This window comes from Vanacampus margaritifer, chromosome 9, assembly GCF_051991255.1.
Source record: "Vanacampus margaritifer isolate UIUO_Vmar chromosome 9, RoL_Vmar_1.0, whole genome shotgun sequence".
NCBI lineage: Eukaryota > Metazoa > Chordata > Actinopteri > Syngnathiformes > Syngnathidae > Vanacampus > Vanacampus margaritifer.
The window spans coordinates 25,320,728-25,339,230 of NC_135440.1; the positions used below are offsets into that span (position 1 = coordinate 25,320,728).

Below are 18,503 nucleotides of genomic sequence, written 5' to 3' on the forward strand. Positions count from 1 at the left end.
CCGTTTTTATCCATCTCAGGGGGCGGCCATTTTGTCACTTGCTGTCGACTGAAGATGACGTCAATGTTGTGAGCCCTGAGCAACTGTGAAGGCATCTTCAGTTGACAGCAAGTGACAAAATGGCCGCCCCTTGAGATGGAGAAAAACGACTGGTTTTTGCTTCATAACTCATATGCCACAAATGTAATAATAATAATCAGAATGTCATGTTTAGACTAGTGATGTCACATATTGTCAAGAAATGTTTAAGTGACTTCCACTTTAAAAGGATTCCGTTTTAATTTTGCAGCGTCAAGACTTCAGCAAAATGGCGGTTTTGTGGTAACTTATGAAAGGGGGAAAAACCAAACATTTCATGATGGCATATGATGTTTAGGGAGCACAAATACAAAATGTAATGTTTTAGTGAGCAAAATATAGTTTTTTTGTGGTTTGGGGGGGTAAAAAGTAGTTGTTTTTTGAGTGCCAATTATGGCATTTTTTTGATTTAAATATGTTTTTTATGTTAAATTTATATAATGTAGTTTTGCGGACAAAATATAGTTATCAATGGGGCAATAGATCTTCATTTTGGATACAAATGTGCAGTTTTTTTTAAGGGGACAGATATAGTGTTATGGGTTACTTTGGGCTAATCACAATATTTGGTGAAAATGCTGTCATTTTCGTTATAAAAAAATATATTTTTTGGGGGGGGGGTAAATATAGCTTTTTATGGCAAAATGTTTTTGTGGAAAAATACAACTTGGTGGGGTAAAAGTAGTGCAGTGTTCCCTCGCTACTTCACGGTCTGGTTCTTGCGGATCGCAGATTTTCATTTGTGACCATTTGTGACATTTGTAATCAGGCTTCTTGTTAAGATAAGCCATTTTAAGAATCAAAAGAAAAAAAACTTGAACTTTTCATCATCGACGTTTCATCATCCTCGTGCTGCCGGGATGAGGAGCGATTTATGAGCGCAGCCTAAAATCAGCAGCTCACTATTTATTCTATATTTTAGGTTTTAAAAGTTTAATTTGTGTAGCAAGTGTTTAGAAAGTGGGGGAGCGGGGGGCATAAATAGTGCAAATAATGCTTCACGTTTTGTACAATTTCCTACAAAATTTTCCTGAGCTTTTTTCCCCACAATAGCAACACAACATTAGTGTACCTCAATCGCAAAAAAAGAAACGTCAACATTGCATTATGTCTTGTAAAACGCAGTCATCACGCATCGGTGATTTTGGCAAAGCAACAACGCAAATAGCCAATAAGAAACATGTTCATCCTAATATAGCAACGAGCAAATAACGTCTAGTCGATGTGTAATTATTCGTCTTAATATCCACACCAACTGTGTCGGATGACGGGCACTTTTCCCACTTCTGCTCCGATGTCACGAGTCAGCGTTTTACTGCCTTACAGCTGCGGAGTTGGAAGCTTTGCTTTGGTTCTGCGCAGAAACGTTATCAGGCTGCAAAGCTGAGCGAAGAAGCTGCATTGTGAGTTGTGAAAATTATTAAATGTGCTTTCATAATGAAAACTTGAGTCGCCAACGGCGCGGAGCTCGCTGATAACAAGCCGCAACTCCATTTTTGTCACAGTGACAGAGATTTAGTGGTTGCGGATGACTCTGGTGGTCAAGTCGAGTGAGCTCGTTATGTGCAATATTCCTGGTGCACTTTAACTGACAACTGCAACTACAGCAGCCACTGCAAGCGTCTGCATGCGAGAGAGAACAGTTTAAGGCGTGTTTTTTTTTTTTTTTTGTAATACAATGAGAAGCGTAATACAGTGGTACCGCGACTTACAAGTTTTCCAAATATGCAGACAGAAAAAAAATGTATGCACTCAAAATGACCCACAATGCACATGGAAAAGTAGTGCGTATTGATGGTCACTCAACAGGTTAATGTGGACCACAATGCATAGCGAGCAGGGAAACAAAATGGCGCAAGCAATGCGAAGTGTTGGTCATGTGATACGCGATGGCGAGCAGTCAGTTAGCTGGCTGTCCGAATGATTAAACAGAATGACGTTACTATATTACGAGACTGTTTAAAGTGAATGAGCGTTTAGGGGTGGAAACGTTGACATTCGGACGCAGCCATCGAGCTCGTTAGCTCGCTAGCTAACGAGCTAACCAGCTTACGAGCTAACTAGCTAGCTACAAGGCACTCTAGGCCACATCAAAGGCACAACACATTAATCTACTATTGTGTGGTTGGCTTAATTACACTTCATATACTATTATGTTATTATATTAATAGTTTAAAGTGCTGTGTTGTTGTTTTAAAAAAATTAAAAAACAGACAAAATGTTGTTTTTTTGGTGGGGGGATCTGGAACAATGTGGGGAAGTCTATTTGAGATGAGTGTGATTTGTGATTGTTCTCGGGTCAAATTCAACTTGTTAGTCACGGCGCCACTGTATCGTGAGTCTCAGATTGAACACATTTATGAATAACTTTTATTTGGAATGCCAAGTTTCCGATCTGGAAGTAATGAGCCGCCGAGTGCCAAAATGAAAAAAAGAAGAAAGTCAGCAAATTGAGCTGCCCAATCTTTTTTTCCTTCTTTCCCACCGACGTGCTTGATGTAAATAAAGTCAACTTTGAGTTTGCGCACAGAAAGGAGCGAGCAAAGCAATGAATTAATAACGTCAAGTGTATGAAGCAATCAGCGCTATCTATCGCTTGTGCAGCTGTTAATTGAGAAACACTGTAAATAGAAAACGTTTTGCTCTGTGAAGCCATCGATTGAAAACACTTTTATGTATTAGCGCGCTGCCTGAAGGCGGCGAAATTATAACATTTGAGACCAGAGGACGCATTTGAGGCTTTATATTCCAATAATGCATGGTACAGTTTGACCGAATATGAAAGCAGGAAGGACGATGAGATCATTTCCCTTCCATTTCTCAGTCGGTTTCTATGTATGCATGTGCCGGTGTGCAAGGGGCCTCACGGCTGAATATTGAATGTTTTAATCCAAGATACTTTTAAAAGGCGTCTTATCTACTGAGGCAAATGAAGAGGGAAGCACAAGCAGCAATATTGACATCAATATTGATATCAATAGTAAGGAACAATCAGTTTCCCCGTTACGCTTGTGTCATGTCTTGGAATTAATTATTTTAGTGTGCAATAAATGCTGAACGATAATGTAACATGGCAGCATCAGGAGACACTGTTGTTCTTATTACAAGCCACCGGTGTTATTTAAAAAAAATAATAATAATTGCTTTAACTTGTAGGACCTTTTTCCCTTACTGTCACTGTTTGGTTGAAAGCTTTGTCCAAATTTGGTTAGTTTCATCATTTCTCCACGTGGGTCTGCCATTTACACAAATTAGTAAGCAATCTAAAATATGGCATAAACTTGCTCTCTCTAACAACACAACGCTTAATAACTCTAAATATAAATATTTCTTTTTATTTCTTGGTAAATATTCGTTTCACATTATGCAAGGATTCCGCCCGATAGCGACGATATGCGAGTATGCGGCAGCCATTTTTGAAATAGCTTAGCTACTAGAATGTAAACAGCCGATGAGTTTTAATTCACAATAAGAACAAAAAAAGAAACTGCTGGTGTGATTCCTTGAAAAGCTTTTCTAAAAAAAAAAATGTTGTTTGTTTCATTTGCGTGTATTACTGTAAGTTAATAGTGTACATGTAAATGCTTGAAACATCATGTTAGCATCCTTGCACAGCTGCGAGATGTTCTGTATGTCAAACAAGAGGGGAAGAGAATAAAAAAAACGTATGTAAGCAACATGCCAAGTGTGATTATTGGCTCACTTGATTATTGAATGATCAGTTCAATAACATTTTGTAATTTTTCAATTTAATTTGTCTGCTTCTCGGCCTTGGTGTAAAATCGACAAATTTAGCATTTTTCCTAGCTGAACTCCTTTTGACTACATTTTCTTATTTTATTTTATTTATTGGGGGATTTGTTGCAAAATAAACCAAAATATGAAAACAAATTGACCAAAAATATTATGTCGTTAAGTAACATAGCATTTCTAGTTAGCATGTCAGCCATTTTGTACAACGTATTGCAGCAGAACTTGAATTTGTAATTTTGTGTGGCTATTTTTTTTAAACTAGTTAAAATTCCAAATGTATTTTTTACTTTTAAAGTGATTGTTTGTACAGTGTAGGGATGTTCAATACTACTTTCCTTCAGACCGAGCATTCCAAAATATTTCATTTAACATATGAACAAAACATTGTGAAGAAAGCATTATAGCGCCAACTACTGCCTAGGAGGACTTTATTTATTATTTATTTATTTTTTGCTTTTAGTTTTGGTAGCTGGTATTGGCAACCTCCACAATTACCCAACACCTAAAAATAAGGCCGGTATTGACCTGATACTGATACCTGGTATCAGTACTCACCCCTCCCTACTACAGTGTACTTACTATAATGCCCTTGAATGTGGGAAAGGAGAGTCACAGTCATTTTCAGCTGTTGATTGAACAGTAAACACAACGAGCACACTCACGAAGAAGCTGCTGTCGGTCACAGCTCACAAAAAAAAACCTTACACGCAGACTTGCAATGTCACCTTAGTAGGCCCCGCCCCTTAAATGGACATGCATTTTCACAATAGCGTATTTTATCTTCAATCTGTTTTTGTTTGTATTCTTATTACAATGTGCTTAATTTTTATTTTTTAATAAGCATGTGGAAGAGGTGACACTTTTTTTTCTTCAGGATTTTGGTTCTGTAATATCGATAACAGGGTTTACTGTTAATATTTTTTTTTCAACTTTCGGATTCCTTGCCTGCAAGTAATTAATCATGTGTGACAAATCCTCACAAACAAAAGTTTCGTGTTGTGCATCCTCCTATACTGTAAGTCGACATGATGAGTTTCCGTTTTGATCAAACCTCAGCCACTTTGAAGTACGGTAAGTGGCGAGGTGGCACATCCTGCGTGCGAAGTCGCCAGGCGGGCGCTTGCCGGAGCTTCGTGGGCGGGTGAGACGTCAGCTGGAGGGAGGAAAGAGTGACGCCGACGATGGGTGGAGCCCAGGATGCAATCAAAAGTAACAGAAAAGTCGAGTTGCTCGGCAAAGAACTTCCGGGGAATCGAGGCAGTGTTAGAGTTGAAGGTAAACCAAATGTGGACGAAAATACATTTCTGAAGGACTCTTTTGCTTATTCCTTTTATAATGAAAGTGCAATATTTGGTGAGTGCGCTTTTGGCATTTGCGCAGCTGCTGCTCACCTTCCCGCTGGTAAGTTCACTTCCTCCTAAACAAAAAAAAAAAAGTGCTGACAGGGCTTTTATTTCATTTATTTTTTATACCTACTATAGCTTTTTGTGTCCTTTATACAGTATAACACTATAGGATGACACTAGAGGGCGCCAAAGCCTTGGCTTTTAGGAAAGTAGTAATTAATCTTTGAAGTGCATGTTTTTCATCTTATGAGTGGGTATATACACCTTCACTAATATACGGCAAAGGTGTATATGCTAGTAAAGGTATTTTGAGTGATATTCATCAATGCAAACTTACAGACGGAGAGGAGCCGCTTGCCTGTCCAGCACGGCGTCGAGTGCCAGATGTGCCCGGCAGGTGAGGAAAAAGAACTTTTGTGTGGGTTTATTTGTTGTCACGGTTGTTGTTACAAGAAGCATTGACCCTACTTGTAGCACCAAATGCTACTCACTAGTAGAGTTGTCCTACCAGTATGCTAAAATTCTACGAGTGCAGAATTTCACCAGCTACACAGCGAGTTAACGACATTGCAAATAATCAGACTTGGGTTCCTTTTTGACCTATTTGAACAGTGGCTTCTCACCATTAGCCTCTTTATGTCATTGTAAAATTAGAAAATAAAATAATATAACAAACGTGGTATCAGCCAACTATACAAGACTAGACAATCTTATGCTAGTAGCTAGCAAGTTACATCGCTTTTGAAACAGTCTCCAACCGCCAATAAACTATATTTATTAGCCTAAACAAATAGAAAGTGTTGCTTTCTTGACATCACATGTACTTACAGACAATTCTTGTCCAACAACAAAATAGGATCTAACCGCCAGTGTAACACATGAATGGGTCTTTTTTTGACTCAGTAAAAACAATATACAAAGCAACCACAAGAGGGAGCTCTAAGGCTACAAGTAACCATTTTGTCATTAGTTCAAGTCGAACCAAAACTGTAATTGTCAACCATTATTTGAACCGCGGTCCTATTGTCGCTAAATCACAGTTGATCACCACACGGACGAGATGCGTCACACAGTCCAGTGACGCTGTAGACTCGAGAAAAGACTATTAAAAATACATCTTGGATTTCTGTGCCTTTTCCTCACAATGTTTGACTCACGGCCATGATTTGTAATCAACAAATCACTAAGTGGATGGAAAGGAGTGTGAAAGTATCACCGCGCCTTTTCATCTTTTCCCACGCCATACCAGGCTGCGTTTGCGTCGACGTTGGCGAGCAGAATGACGCAGCGGCGCTCGGCCGCTTCAGCTCCGTGACCACATCCTGCCTCGCCGTCTCTACTCGCCGCCATGCGTTTGGCACCTCACGCGTGTTGTGTTGGTTTCCTCCTCAGGTCGGTTCCAGAAGTCTTGCGGACAGTGCGAGCCGTGCCCCGCCGGGAGCTACACTGACGATTGGAACCGTGAGGACAGCTGCCATCGTTGCTACGGCGACTGCAGGCCTGGTAGAGTGGTGTTGTTAATGCACTTGCTGGTCACAACATTAGGTACACCTGTAGGACCACACGGCATACAACATAAGCGTCGCCTCACTAATTTGATCTTGATTCATTAACTCATTCACTGCCATTGACGTTTATATACGTAAAAAAAATCATTTTAACTCTTTCTATTAGTTTAACATTTTTTTTCCACTTTTGTTTACAAGAGTATGAAAACCTAGATTTTTTTTACTGTAAAAATTTTTGTGATTAATCGTGAGGAGTTAACTATTGAAGTCATGTAATTAATTACGAGTACAAATTTTAATAGCCTGACGCACCTAATTTTTAATTAGCATCTCGTCAGGCGATTAACATTTTTTATTGTAATTAATCGCAAGACTTCACTAGTTAACTCACGATTAATCACAAATTTTATATTTGTTCTGAATGTACAATAAAAAAAAATCTAGGTTTTCATACTCTTGTTAGCAAAAGTGGGAAAAAAAGCTCAAACTAATAGAACTGTTCTAAATGTACATTTTCATAATCTTGTTAACAAAAGTGGAAAAAAAAAAGTTGAACTAATAACAATAGTTCAAATGAATTTTTGACGTTTATAGCCGTCAGTGGCAGTGAATGAGTTAAATAATAAATACTTCCTTTTTGATTTTCGTTTGCTGAAGGGACCTCAGTAGGATCCCACACAGACTACTGAGGTGCTCTCATGCGCTACTGATATGCTCGCAAAACATTGTTGAAAAATTGTTTACACACACGACTGAAATGCTCTCACACACTTTACTGAAACACACACACTACTGACAATTATTTTCTCACACACACTCTTGAAAAAGTCACACATGCATTACTGAAATACTCTCGCACGGTACTGAAAAAGTATTCGCTCCCACATATGATTGAAAAATTGTTTACATACGCCACTGAAATCCTCTCACATCCACTCCTGAAACACTCCCACACTCGCTAGAGAAAGATTTGCTTACACCTTACAAAAAATCCTCCTACATACACTACTGAAATGCTCTCATGCACTCCACTTAAAATGATTTGCTACACTAGTGAAATACTCTCACATTATGAAAATTTATTTGCTCACACAATCTGAAAAAATTGTCTCGCTTACAACTGAAACAATCTCACACACTACTGAAAAATATTTTGCTCACACTAGGAAAATTCTCTCATGTGAAAACACTTGAAACACTCATACACGATACAAAAAAAATATTTGCTTACACACAGTGACAAATTCTCTCACACAAGTGAAACACTCTCACACACAACTGAAAAATGATTTGCTCACACACAATAAAGAAGTTTCTTATATAGACAATTGAAACAACTCTCACATTTGCTACTGAAAATTATTTTCTCACACTCTGAAAAATTCTCTCACATTCACAACTGAAATGATGTCACACACTCCACCTATTATTTTTTTTTTGCTTATACTAAGAAAATTCTATCATATAAACAACTGAAATTGACTCACATGCTATAGTGAAAAATATTTGCTCACAGGCTGTGAAAAATTCTCTCACATTCACAACTGAAATGATCTCACACACTCCACCTATTTTTTTTTTTGCTTATACTAAGAAAATTCTATCATATAAACAACTGAAATTGACTCACATGCTATAGTGAAAAATATTTGCTCACAGGCTGTGAAAAATTCTCTTACATATACAACTGAAATGCTCTGACACACTATTGAAAAATGTACTCACACATCACGAAAAATTATTCTCTCACGTCCACTGCTTAAACACTTTCACACTCTGTATTCACTTGTTCACACTATTGGAAAAATATTTTCTCACGCACTAAAGAATTTTTTGTTTGTTTACATGCACTACTCAAACGCTCTCACAAGTGTACCTAATGTTGTGGCCAGTGGGTGCAGTTGCATTAATCGTTGTCAAATCATCTTGATCTTATTTCTTCTCCTTATCAGAATTCAATCAACGCGTTCTGGAAAACTGCAGCGGCACGTCGAACCTCAAGTGCACGTGCCAAGATGGCTTCCGCTGCGCCGCTGTGGCCGCGTATACCGACAACTGCAAAAACTGTGTCGCAACCACAACGGGTGAATAATTGCTGACGAGTGCAATGGGTGACTTTTATCGTGCATACCAGAAATTCATCCTTTTGCAGGTGTGAAGTGACAACTCCGTCAGAGATCTATTCATGTAACAATTGCGGTTGTGTGAAGCGTTTGGATGATTTTTGTAACTCTCATTTGGCTAAACAAGGTAGCGGTAAGCAGAATATGAGGTCACTGAAGTACAGGAAATGTAGACTATATGACAAAATACTTTGCTAGTTAGTTTGCATTTCATAAAGCACTACGTTCTGTTACCTCAGTAACGTCGACAAGAACAGAAACGACGACAGCATCAGCGCATGAAGATGAACAGACCGCTTTCTCCTCATCTTCAGAAGACATCAGTAACTTTGCCAGATTGTGTTCATTTCCCCAGTAAGTACCGCTAGTTGACTGGTTGACTTTGAAGGCGGCTCATCACTAATCACGCATTTTCACCAACTCATTTTCCAATCGGCCAATTTGCGGCAAATAAGACTTTGCGGAGCCGACAAAGCGATACGATTTTTATACGTCTTTATGAATCTGAGAGAAAACAAGTTTTATGGTTGATGAAAATAGCGGTTCACCTTGCTAGCTTTGGCTAGCCGCTAGTCTGAAAAGATTCACTAGCGATACCTCGGGACAGGCGGTGAGGAATGAAGTGAAAGGCCATTTTTATCTGCAAAATGTTGAATGGTTTAATAATGCGCTGCGAATTTCACGACATAGACGTCAGTCAGTCGGTGTATGTGGCTAAGCTATAGGCTATACATGCTACCAAGCACGTGGAACGATTTGACCCAAAATGAGACCGATAGCTAATCTATCAAATACAATAAACGCACAAGTGAAATGGAAACGGTAAAACAACAATTACATTTAGCGTAATGCTAAGTTACATTTTGTGTTTGTATGCGTGCCTGTCTGTTGAAATATACCTTGACATGAAACATGTCTTTGGCGCTAAAAGGCTCAGGACCGCTAAAAAAACGACGTCATGGATAAATCTAGAGGTTTCATCCCTAGTCTAGATGCCACCAGATGGCGCCAAAACACTATTTTTGTTAGCCAAGGCTTGGGTCTGAGAGACAGATAGGTAAAAAAAAAAAACAACATTAATTTTGTGAATAAGGCGAACACTGTACCTCATTACACTCATTATCAGTCACAACTTTTGACATTTTTATTTGCATACATTGCAGTTTTATGATCCTAACTGAAAGATATATATATATTATCATACAGATGTGACGTTCAACCTGGAAACAGCTCACACCCTAACAAAAGTGAGTCACGTTTTTTTTTTAATATGCTAATGATACAGGACTTTGCAGCTTGTTCACTGAGGGTGTCATGTTTCCGAGTACAGCCCCTCAGCTGGCGGCCGTGGTCTTCCCCATGGTCGCCGTGGTAACCGTGGCCCTCCTGGTCCTGTTCTGCATCTGTCGCTCGAGAGAGGAAACCTGCTTGAAGAGAGGTATGATGGCAAATGGATATCTAGAATGTGTTTGATTGGTAGTTTTTCAACTAGCCTGCTAATAAATGCATGATTTGTGTCTTTCAGCTGTGATGAAGTTGCGCAACAAGGTGAGTGACGTGCACAAGACTCGTGTGTGTGTTTCTGCGTGTGTTTGTGCCCACGCCAAAGAAAGCTTTGCAGACTATTATGAGAAATGCTTTGGCGCTCTCTTGTAGCATCCTGATGCTAAAGTAAACTATTTTGAAGTGAATTGCAGAGCTTAAGGTAGCACTTGGCTGCTCTCTTGTGACAAATACATGCAATTCCAAAACATTTTTTGTAGAAGTCATCACTTTTTTTGTCGAGTTTCTGTTCATTCCCGCATTCATTGCATGCATTATTGTTTTTGTATTGAACAACACGCAACATACATTACAGCAGTAATTCTATAAATGTGGTACGTGGGCTCCCTCTAGTGGTATGTGACATAATTACTGAATTGAATGTTCAAACGGTACTTAATGTAACGGCTTCAACTTTTCTTTTTCTTTTCTTTTTTCAATCCCGAAGAGGACATTTATTCAGTACAATTCTATTTTTTTTTTAAGTTCCATACATATACATTTAATTATTTGTTTTCAAACATATATTTAGGTGTAATTTTTTAGTAGCTTTTTTATTTTATTTTATTAATCCCATCAATTTTTTTTACGCAAAAATCACTTAATACACAAAACGTGTAGCACAATAAGACAGACAGACTTGCTTTTTTTTTTTCTCAATTTTTTTTCTTTCCAGGGGGCTCCAAATGCCGCAGGCAAGGAGCGGGAGTCGACTCACCATGTCCCCATCGACCCTCGCGGTATGAAACCGTTTTGCCCGTCTCGCTCACTATTACGAGCTGCTTGACTTAGCGAACGTCTCTGCAGGTGCTGTGCACGTCCACAACGCAGGGACGGTCATCATCAGCTGGCTCAGCCAGTTTACCGGCCAAGTGGGACCCGTCACGGAAGCCAGGCGGGCGGCGGAAGAGGACGAGGAGGAGGAGGAGGAGGCCGAAGACAGCGACCGAATGTCTCCTCCTCCGGTCCTCACACCTGGCGTCCCCCTCTCTGAGGAGGAGAGGAGCGGCGAGCCGGTCTTCTTCCCCTCTCAGGAGGAAGGCAAAGATTGGCACGTGTCCAAAGAGGAAGCAGAAGCCTGAAGGTGAAGCAAACAGGTACACACAGCAACTGGAGTACTAGGACATGTGGAAGTGAGGTTGAGGGAGTATCGGGTAAATCACAGAGATGGCGAAAGGGAAAAAAAATATTAGCATCAAAAGATTTCCCAACCGCCCTCGCTTGGATTGGATTGGTGTCGTTCGTGTTGGGTCACATGGTTGGATCACGTTCATTTCTGCTACATTTTGACTCGTTTTCCTGTTCCTGAGTATTGAAGCGCATTTTTTTTTGTAAGATTCACCACCACCAAGTTGCCTTTTGCCGTTTTATGTCTAATTCCATGTAATAAATGTATTTATTTGACAAAAATCAAGAATGCAGATCTGTAAATATTTTTCCTTGATATGCATGTGGATGGGAAGACTTCACAAAATATGGACAGTCAATGTTTGTAAATTTCACATAACATGTGCAGGTGCATCTGAACAAATTTGAACATGGAAGAAAAGTTTGTTTATTCCACTCGTTCAGTTCAAAAAGTGAAAGGCGCATATTCTATAGATTCAGAAAAATGCCTTTTAGAATGCCAATTCCCATTTGTAATTTCTGTATTATGTCATTTTGAATGTTTCCTATTTAATATTCACATTTCGTGAGCTGTCAGATATATACAGTAATCATTAAAATTCCTAATTTGTGTTACTCTGAGTTTCACTTTGTGAAATGAACTGAAATAAATGAAGAATTCCATGATAATAAAATGCATTCAGCAACACCTGTGTACCATCAAATAGTGGCCTCCATTCTAATAGACGCCGTTTCTGAATTAATCTCCATCCATCACTTAAATTAGCATTTCCCTTCAAATAAACACATCCTCACCCCTCCCCTTTGATAGGAAAACATTAGCAGTTGGTACCACTAGAGGGGGCTGTAGTTGCCGTTATTATTATTTTTCCATTTCTACTGTTAGACAGGCAAACATTTTCACACAGTACAGTACTGTAACCCATTTAATTAGCACACAAACCCAGATATTTTGTCAAAAGGGGTTTTAATCTTTCATCAAACTAATCTATACACAAAAGAAACATCACCAATTTAGTGAAATATACAAAACGCATCCTAGTTTAAGAACGCCGGGGTACACACATTCAGATTTTTTACCTCTTGACAAGAGTTTTCAAATGTGAGCGTCTCCGCATATGATGGAGAAGTAGTACCAAATCTGACCTGTGAGAGGCGACATGGAGCCTCAGAGCGTTCCAGACTGTGAAGATAAAGTTGGACTGGGCAATTATGAACTAGACCGGCAACTCATAATTAGTGGAGCACACCGACTAGAAATGAACTCAAGTGTTCCACAAAGAAATTTATTTCACAATGATCCCAACTATAATTATTGCGGTGAGGTGTTTACTGTATATGTTTGGTTGTAGTCTTTCTTCTCTCACTTCAGATGTAGCCTCAAAAATCTGTCTTGATTGAACAGGAAGCGGGGGAGAAATGATTACAATTCATAAAGTAGCCAATTGAAAACTTTGTTAGAAAAAAAATTAAAGTAATATATTTGGAACTAGCTGGACAAAACAGTGCTTATTGTTATTTATGTTGACAAAAACAAGAATAAAAGGACAGTGGAATGCTTATAAAAAAATAAAATAAAGGCCATCTTCCAAATAGAAGCCCAATACTCTACAATCGAGTAAATGAACACCACCTGCCACTATTTAAGAAAATCGAAAATTGCTCATTAATGACCGTGCCACACCTTTACCGCAATGCATGTTCTCTCTTCTCCACACCTAACCCTAACCCTAACCCTAAACCTAACCCTAAACCTAACCCTAATAACAAACACCCGCCCGGGTGTGTCCGTGAACAACAAATCAAACCGCAACACTTTGCTCACATTTGCCGCATACTTCCTGGACAGGCTTGCACTGCGCCATTTCCTCCTCTGTGCCCAGCAGTCCCGAAACCCGTTTGACTTCCGAGCAACCTGAGCAACAGCACACAATGAAGCCAGCTGTAATTAACGTTAATTGCATTCGTAAAGATCATATTATATGTTTACCGTGCTTGGATCGGAGCCAGCTTCGAAAGGGTAAGACTAGTAAAACCACAGCTACCAGGAATACACACACGGGGAGAGCTTCCACCAAGTACCACTTTGCATCTGCAAGGCAAACAAATAACTTCCCTTAAAACAAAGACGATGACGCATTATGTAGTGACCCAAATCACAGAATGTTGCCCAATGATAGTCTGTTAGCTTAATGCTAACATAATGTAAAACACCCAAAACAGGCAAACAAAACTAGCACTGATGTTGCGGTAGTTATAACCATATAAGCAAACACTCTTCCTTTTATGCTTACCTTTTCATTTAAGAAATCGTCAGGCTTCTCGGTTCTATCTCTCTGTGTTGGTTATTGTTTTTAATACTGCCCCCTGGTGGCCAAGTTGCACACACCAGAAGGAGCCACAATGCAAAAATCACTTAATTTTTTTATATTCTATTTAGTAATTATGCCTTTATGAAGTACATTAGTGTGGATTTTTTTTTCATTTAATAATTAAAATGTGAAGGAAAAAAATGGGCTTGAACAGATTAATGCTGCTTCCATTCATTTCAAAGGGAAATGACTTAATAGGGGACAAAATATTAGAAACCGTTGTCATCTCCAACCTCAATAACAAACATTCTGCTGTTACTTCAATTTCTCGTCATCTTGTACTATATGTAACACGAATAATGGTTCCCGGGCTCCGTTATTTATTAGCATTGGATGGTGGTTGTGTTTGAACAGATGTTTTGTGGTACCTGTGGTGCCGGACTTGACGGTTCCTGGTATGTGCAAACACTGCGTGCACGCTTCATCCGCGCACTCGTAACCCGCTTGACATCTGCACAAGGCATTCTGGGAGCTTCGGCAGGGCGACTCGTACTCCATATTGGCTAAAAGATGCAAATCCATGGTGGGAATTACAACATGTCATTTAGGTCGATTGTTGCAGTAGTCGTAGTGTTGTACTGACTTTGGGCGGAGCTTATTAGTGTAAAACAAAAAGTGAGCAAAGCCAAAGCTGCTTCAGCCTGATGTTCTTTTGGAAATGTGCAATAAAGTTTTTGCATTCATTGTGGCCAAAATCTGCCTTGGTTTCATCAAACACTTTCCTACAAGCATTTGGAAGATGCGCTAAATTATTTTTGCCAAATTCAAAGGCTGCCATCCGGTTTTGCGAGACGCCAAAGAAAAAATAAGCAAGAAGTGAAATCCGTGATACAAAAATACTCTGTTTAAATATTATTTAGAAATGTTTTTATAGCATATATGGCACTTTTTAAAAAATATATATTGCAAACACTCACAAATCAAATTCCCTGCCTGTCACAGCTAAAATGCCCCAGGGGTCTGTTCTGGGGCCACTCTTCTTCATTATCTACATCAGGGGTGTCAAACTCATATTAGCTCAGGGGCCGCATGGAGGAAAATATATTATTAAGTGGGCCGGATCGGTAAAATAATGGTATAAAGCATAAAAACAAATGCCGTCAATTATACGCAGATTTTTTGCTATTTGTGAGCCAGCCCTAAATTATATCATATAATAATAATAATAATAATAATAATAGCTCAGACTAACCCAGAAACACTCACTCTACTGTGCCAGCTACAACATAACAATCCGCTGCCATTTTCACCATTTCCCACCAAATTCCTGTGGAAAGACCCTAATTCCCGTGACGGCTTGCAACACACACACACACACACTCTCATGATTCAAACATCGTGAGGGGAAAAGAAATAAGATGTTGACTCACGTTTGTCACACATTGCGCAAACATCGCAGCTCATCTCCACGTTGTAGGAGTCGGTGTAGCGTTGACCCGTGCAGTGCCCGCACTCAATCTGGCAAGTGGTCCGAGAGCGTCGAATCATGTGCTCACCTACCAAACGCGCACGCAAACGCCACGGTTGATAATTGCACATGACGCCACGCGGATGTTGTGGAGGCCGCTTTACCTGGCGGGCACTTGTCACAGCAACGTTGCGGGGCCTTCACTGGCCACGCGTATTCGGAGTTCTTGCATTGCAGTGACAGCGCGGAGGAATACAAGCACAGGCTGCAAAGGGATGTCAAAAGTAGACGTGGGAGTGTGCGCATCTGTGGGGAAGACCAGGAAGAAAATAGAGAAGATATTTATGACTCCATTGGAGTTCTTGGAAATCTTACTTACAATCCTGGCAAGTTACCAGTTTGCTATGATGCGGAGTGCGGAAGCAACTTTGTGAAGCAGGTAAAAAAAACAACAACATAACTTTGCCTAAAGTCTGCTAGCTTAATGCTAACCCACAATGGGAAATGCTATTGATGCGCTAATGAATAGTGTTGGTGTTGCGATGTGGACCCTTTTAAGGGAAATCAAGTAAAAAAAAAAAAAAATACAATTTATAATATGAATAAAATATTAAATGCGGCCCCACTTGTCTTAAAACATGTTTTTTCTGGTTAATATTGTGTTTTATGAACAAAGCAGCCAAATCCCCCCCCCATTTTGATCCATCTCAGGGGGCGTCCATTTCGCCTCTTGCCGTCGACTGCAAATGACATCACAATTGCTCAGGTAGCAACCAGTCACGACTCAGCTTGCGAACATCACATGACCAAATTCAGAAAACAGCTGAGCCGTGATCGGTCGATACCTGAGCAGCTGTGATGTCATTTTCAGTCGACAGCAATCAGGCAAAATGGCCGCCCCCTGAGATGGACATAAACGGGTGGAGTTTCCTGAATTTCGAGGCATAGCTGTGTCATGGACGACAACTTTGCTACTTTCACTTGTAACCTACTAGCCGATGCCCGTCCTTCCTGAATAGCAGCCAACAACAAACACATGTGACTATTTAGTAGTAGTAAAACCTTTGCTCATGCCAACCACCATAACACTGATATTATGACTTCCTTATCCAGGTTGTAAAGGCCTCTGTCATATCTATCTTGTCACTTTTCTGTCACATAATCTCAACTGGACAATTTCCACACAAGCTAATGTATCCTATTTAGCAAAAGATTGAACTCGCGGCGTTGCACTCACCATGGATGAGGAGACCAAAAATTCAGCCTGAGACCCCCGTCTACAACTGTCAAAATGAACGCTGGCCCGCAAGTGTGCGACTTTTGACTAATTTGAAATGTCACTGAGATTGTGACTCATTGTGAAAACCCAGCATTTGGCTGCCATCGCTCAGATCTCACGGCGGTGGCGACCCCCTTCCTCTCTGCAGAGACCCTCGCAGCCGTCTCTCGACATTTGGCAAAATGTTTTCTTCTTCCAGGAAGTTACTTATTCTGATTAATAGCCATGCGGCTTGCTAATAGATTTGACCTTCATCAGTCATATGAAGGCTAGCACCCAAACAGACTCGTTTAAAAATGTAGAACTGAGCCGCCATGCTTTCAGCTTTAAATGGTTTTACACGATACACTCTCATCTACACACATGGACAATAACTGTTAGTATCGTCCTAAATGGACCACCACTGAAAAAACTGACAAGATTTGAATGTATTGAAAACACTGAAAAATCTTTTCACTTTCACATTAACGATCTGCATTCACAATTCATATTGACATTATTCATTGCATGACCGAATCAACTCCAATGGGTTACTCAATGTACTTTTGCCGAAAAACATTCTAGTCCAACAAATGAAAAATCCAATTTGATAACATGAGTAAAAGGAGTGCACTTATATGGCGCTTTAGCTTGATCATACTGTATTTTTACAAAACTATATTCACTTATCTCATTCAAATGTATCGGAGTGTAACTATACACGCTGGCCGGCGCGTCAAAACACGCAAAGGTTAGCCTTTTTTTTGTTGTTTAAAATAGCTTACATTATTAGAATCTCGTGCCATAGCGGAACAAATGATGTTTTTTTCTCTTTGGTCTTATTTTAAATCCATTTACGTTGCTACAAGCCTTATCTTCATCCTAGCTAGCGGTAAGCTAGTTTATCTCTCTCTAGCACGGTGCTAGCCGGCCAAGAGCGAGACGATAGCTGGCCAAATATTACCGTTGCTAGCATAGCATTAGCCAGCCAAATATTCCCATAACTAATTCCGGGCGTCCGCTCGAATGTAGCTTTGACGTGTTTTCACTCCCCGTGTGGCTACGTCACACGTACGGAGATGTAAGGGACATCTAAACATCTCTGACGACAATATGCTAAATTCTGGCGTGGTTTTCATTTTCTGCGGCCGATTCGCTACTCCATTGGAGTCATCACCAATTCGTGCACAGCCCTACTGTGAACTGTGAAGGGGGGCTCAGGCAGGTTTTGGGGCTGCTTTGCTACATCTGACATGATATGTTTTGAATCTGTGAAGTGCAATAAATCTCAAGACTATCAACGTTTTCTGTAGTGAAATGTTTGGCTCACTGTCCAAATGCCTGCAACAAAAGCAATGCTTGCTTTTCTTGAGTTAATTTGTCAATTTCAAGTTATTTCAGCCACCATTGTGTTTTTTTTCTTTGGGTAGCAGTACTACACCATTTCTATGTGTCTTTACATTCCCTTTCATTTGAGGACAGGCAGATGTTAAAGTCCAAAAGGGACTAAAACACGCAGCTCTATTGACTCGGGTCAGCAAATAGAGCTCAGAGTCCAAAATAACCACAATGAAGCAATATTTAACTTTTACTGGAATACATTGCCAAGTGAGCTTTTTAATTCTGCCAAGGAGGTTAAGTTTTCATTTATTGGTCTGTTACCTCCACCAAGCACAAACGTTTTCTTTTTTTCAATTTGTTGGTGGATTAGCAGGATGAAACAAAATTGAAAATACCATTTGAAAAGTTATAGGCCACCTTTATGTATTGTTTTAAGTATACATAAATAACTAGAATGCCCACTCAGTAAAGCAAAGACCTCCACCAAGTCCGGATTCTTAACAACGCAAAAAGCCATCAAAACTAAAAAAAAAAAAAAAAAAAAGCAAGTGGCAGCCCAAAACTTTTCTTCTCTGGGCCAAGAGATTACACTTTATTTACAAAACAAAATGGAATTTATTTTCACTTTTTGGTTACTGTCTACTTG

The 18,503-nt window shown here is 39.7% G+C and overlaps 2 protein-coding genes across 3 annotated transcripts; one reads left to right on the forward strand and one right to left on the reverse strand.

Moving 5' to 3' along the window:
• The first annotated feature begins 126 nt into the window (after positions 1-126).
• LOC144057542 (uncharacterized) lies at positions 127-12,161 on the forward strand. Of its 2 annotated transcripts, XM_077575249.1 has the most exons (10): positions 127-5,232; positions 5,517-5,574; positions 6,570-6,680; positions 8,638-8,769; positions 9,048-9,162; positions 10,015-10,055; positions 10,139-10,246; positions 10,334-10,356; positions 11,027-11,090; positions 11,158-12,159. In XM_077575249.1, exons 1-10 carry the CDS (start codon positions 5,167-5,169, stop codon positions 11,430-11,432), a joined length of 993 nt encoding a protein of 330 aa, XP_077431375.1. In that variant the 5' UTR covers positions 127-5,166; the 3' UTR covers positions 11,433-12,159. The 2 variants fall into 2 exon arrangements, with proteins under 2 accessions (XP_077431375.1, XP_077431376.1); XM_077575250.1 differs by lacking the exon at positions 10,015-10,055 and having other exon boundaries at positions 10,104-10,246; positions 11,158-12,161.
• A 155-nt stretch (positions 12,162-12,316) lies between these two features.
• LOC144057544 (tumor necrosis factor receptor superfamily member 5) lies at positions 12,317-16,544 on the reverse strand. The gene is made up of 6 exons (XM_077575251.1): positions 16,496-16,544; positions 15,423-15,564; positions 15,221-15,346; positions 14,219-14,353; positions 13,469-13,570; positions 12,317-13,393 (listed from the first exon to the last, which is right to left on the reverse strand). The coding sequence occupies exons 1-6, from the start codon at positions 16,496-16,498 to the stop codon at positions 13,281-13,283; spliced, it is 621 nt and encodes a 206-aa protein (XP_077431377.1). The 5' UTR covers positions 16,499-16,544; the 3' UTR covers positions 12,317-13,280.
• Positions 16,545-18,503: the final 1,959 nt, after the last annotated feature.

Excerpts from the sequence above, each read along its gene's own strand:
- LOC144057542 (XM_077575249.1), top strand. The coding sequence starts at position 5,167 with ATGAAAGTGCAATATTTGGTGAGTGCGCTTTTGGCATTTGCGCAGCTG. Across the intron at positions 8,770-9,047 it reads CTGTGTCGCAACCACAACGG|TAACGTCGACAAGAACAGAA; the intron begins GTGAATAATTGC and ends CTGTTACCTCAG. Across the intron at positions 9,163-10,014 it reads AGATTGTGTTCATTTCCCCA|ATGTGACGTTCAACCTGGAA; the intron begins GTAAGTACCGCT and ends ATTATCATACAG.
- LOC144057544 (XM_077575251.1), bottom strand. Across the intron at positions 15,347-15,422 it reads CTGTGACAAGTGCCCGCCAG|GTGAGCACATGATTCGACGC; the intron begins GTAAAGCGGCCT and ends CGCGTTTGGTAG. Across the intron at positions 13,571-14,218 it reads CGTCAAGTCCGGCACCACAG|ATGCAAAGTGGTACTTGGTG; the intron begins GTACCACAAAAC and ends TTTGCCTTGCAG.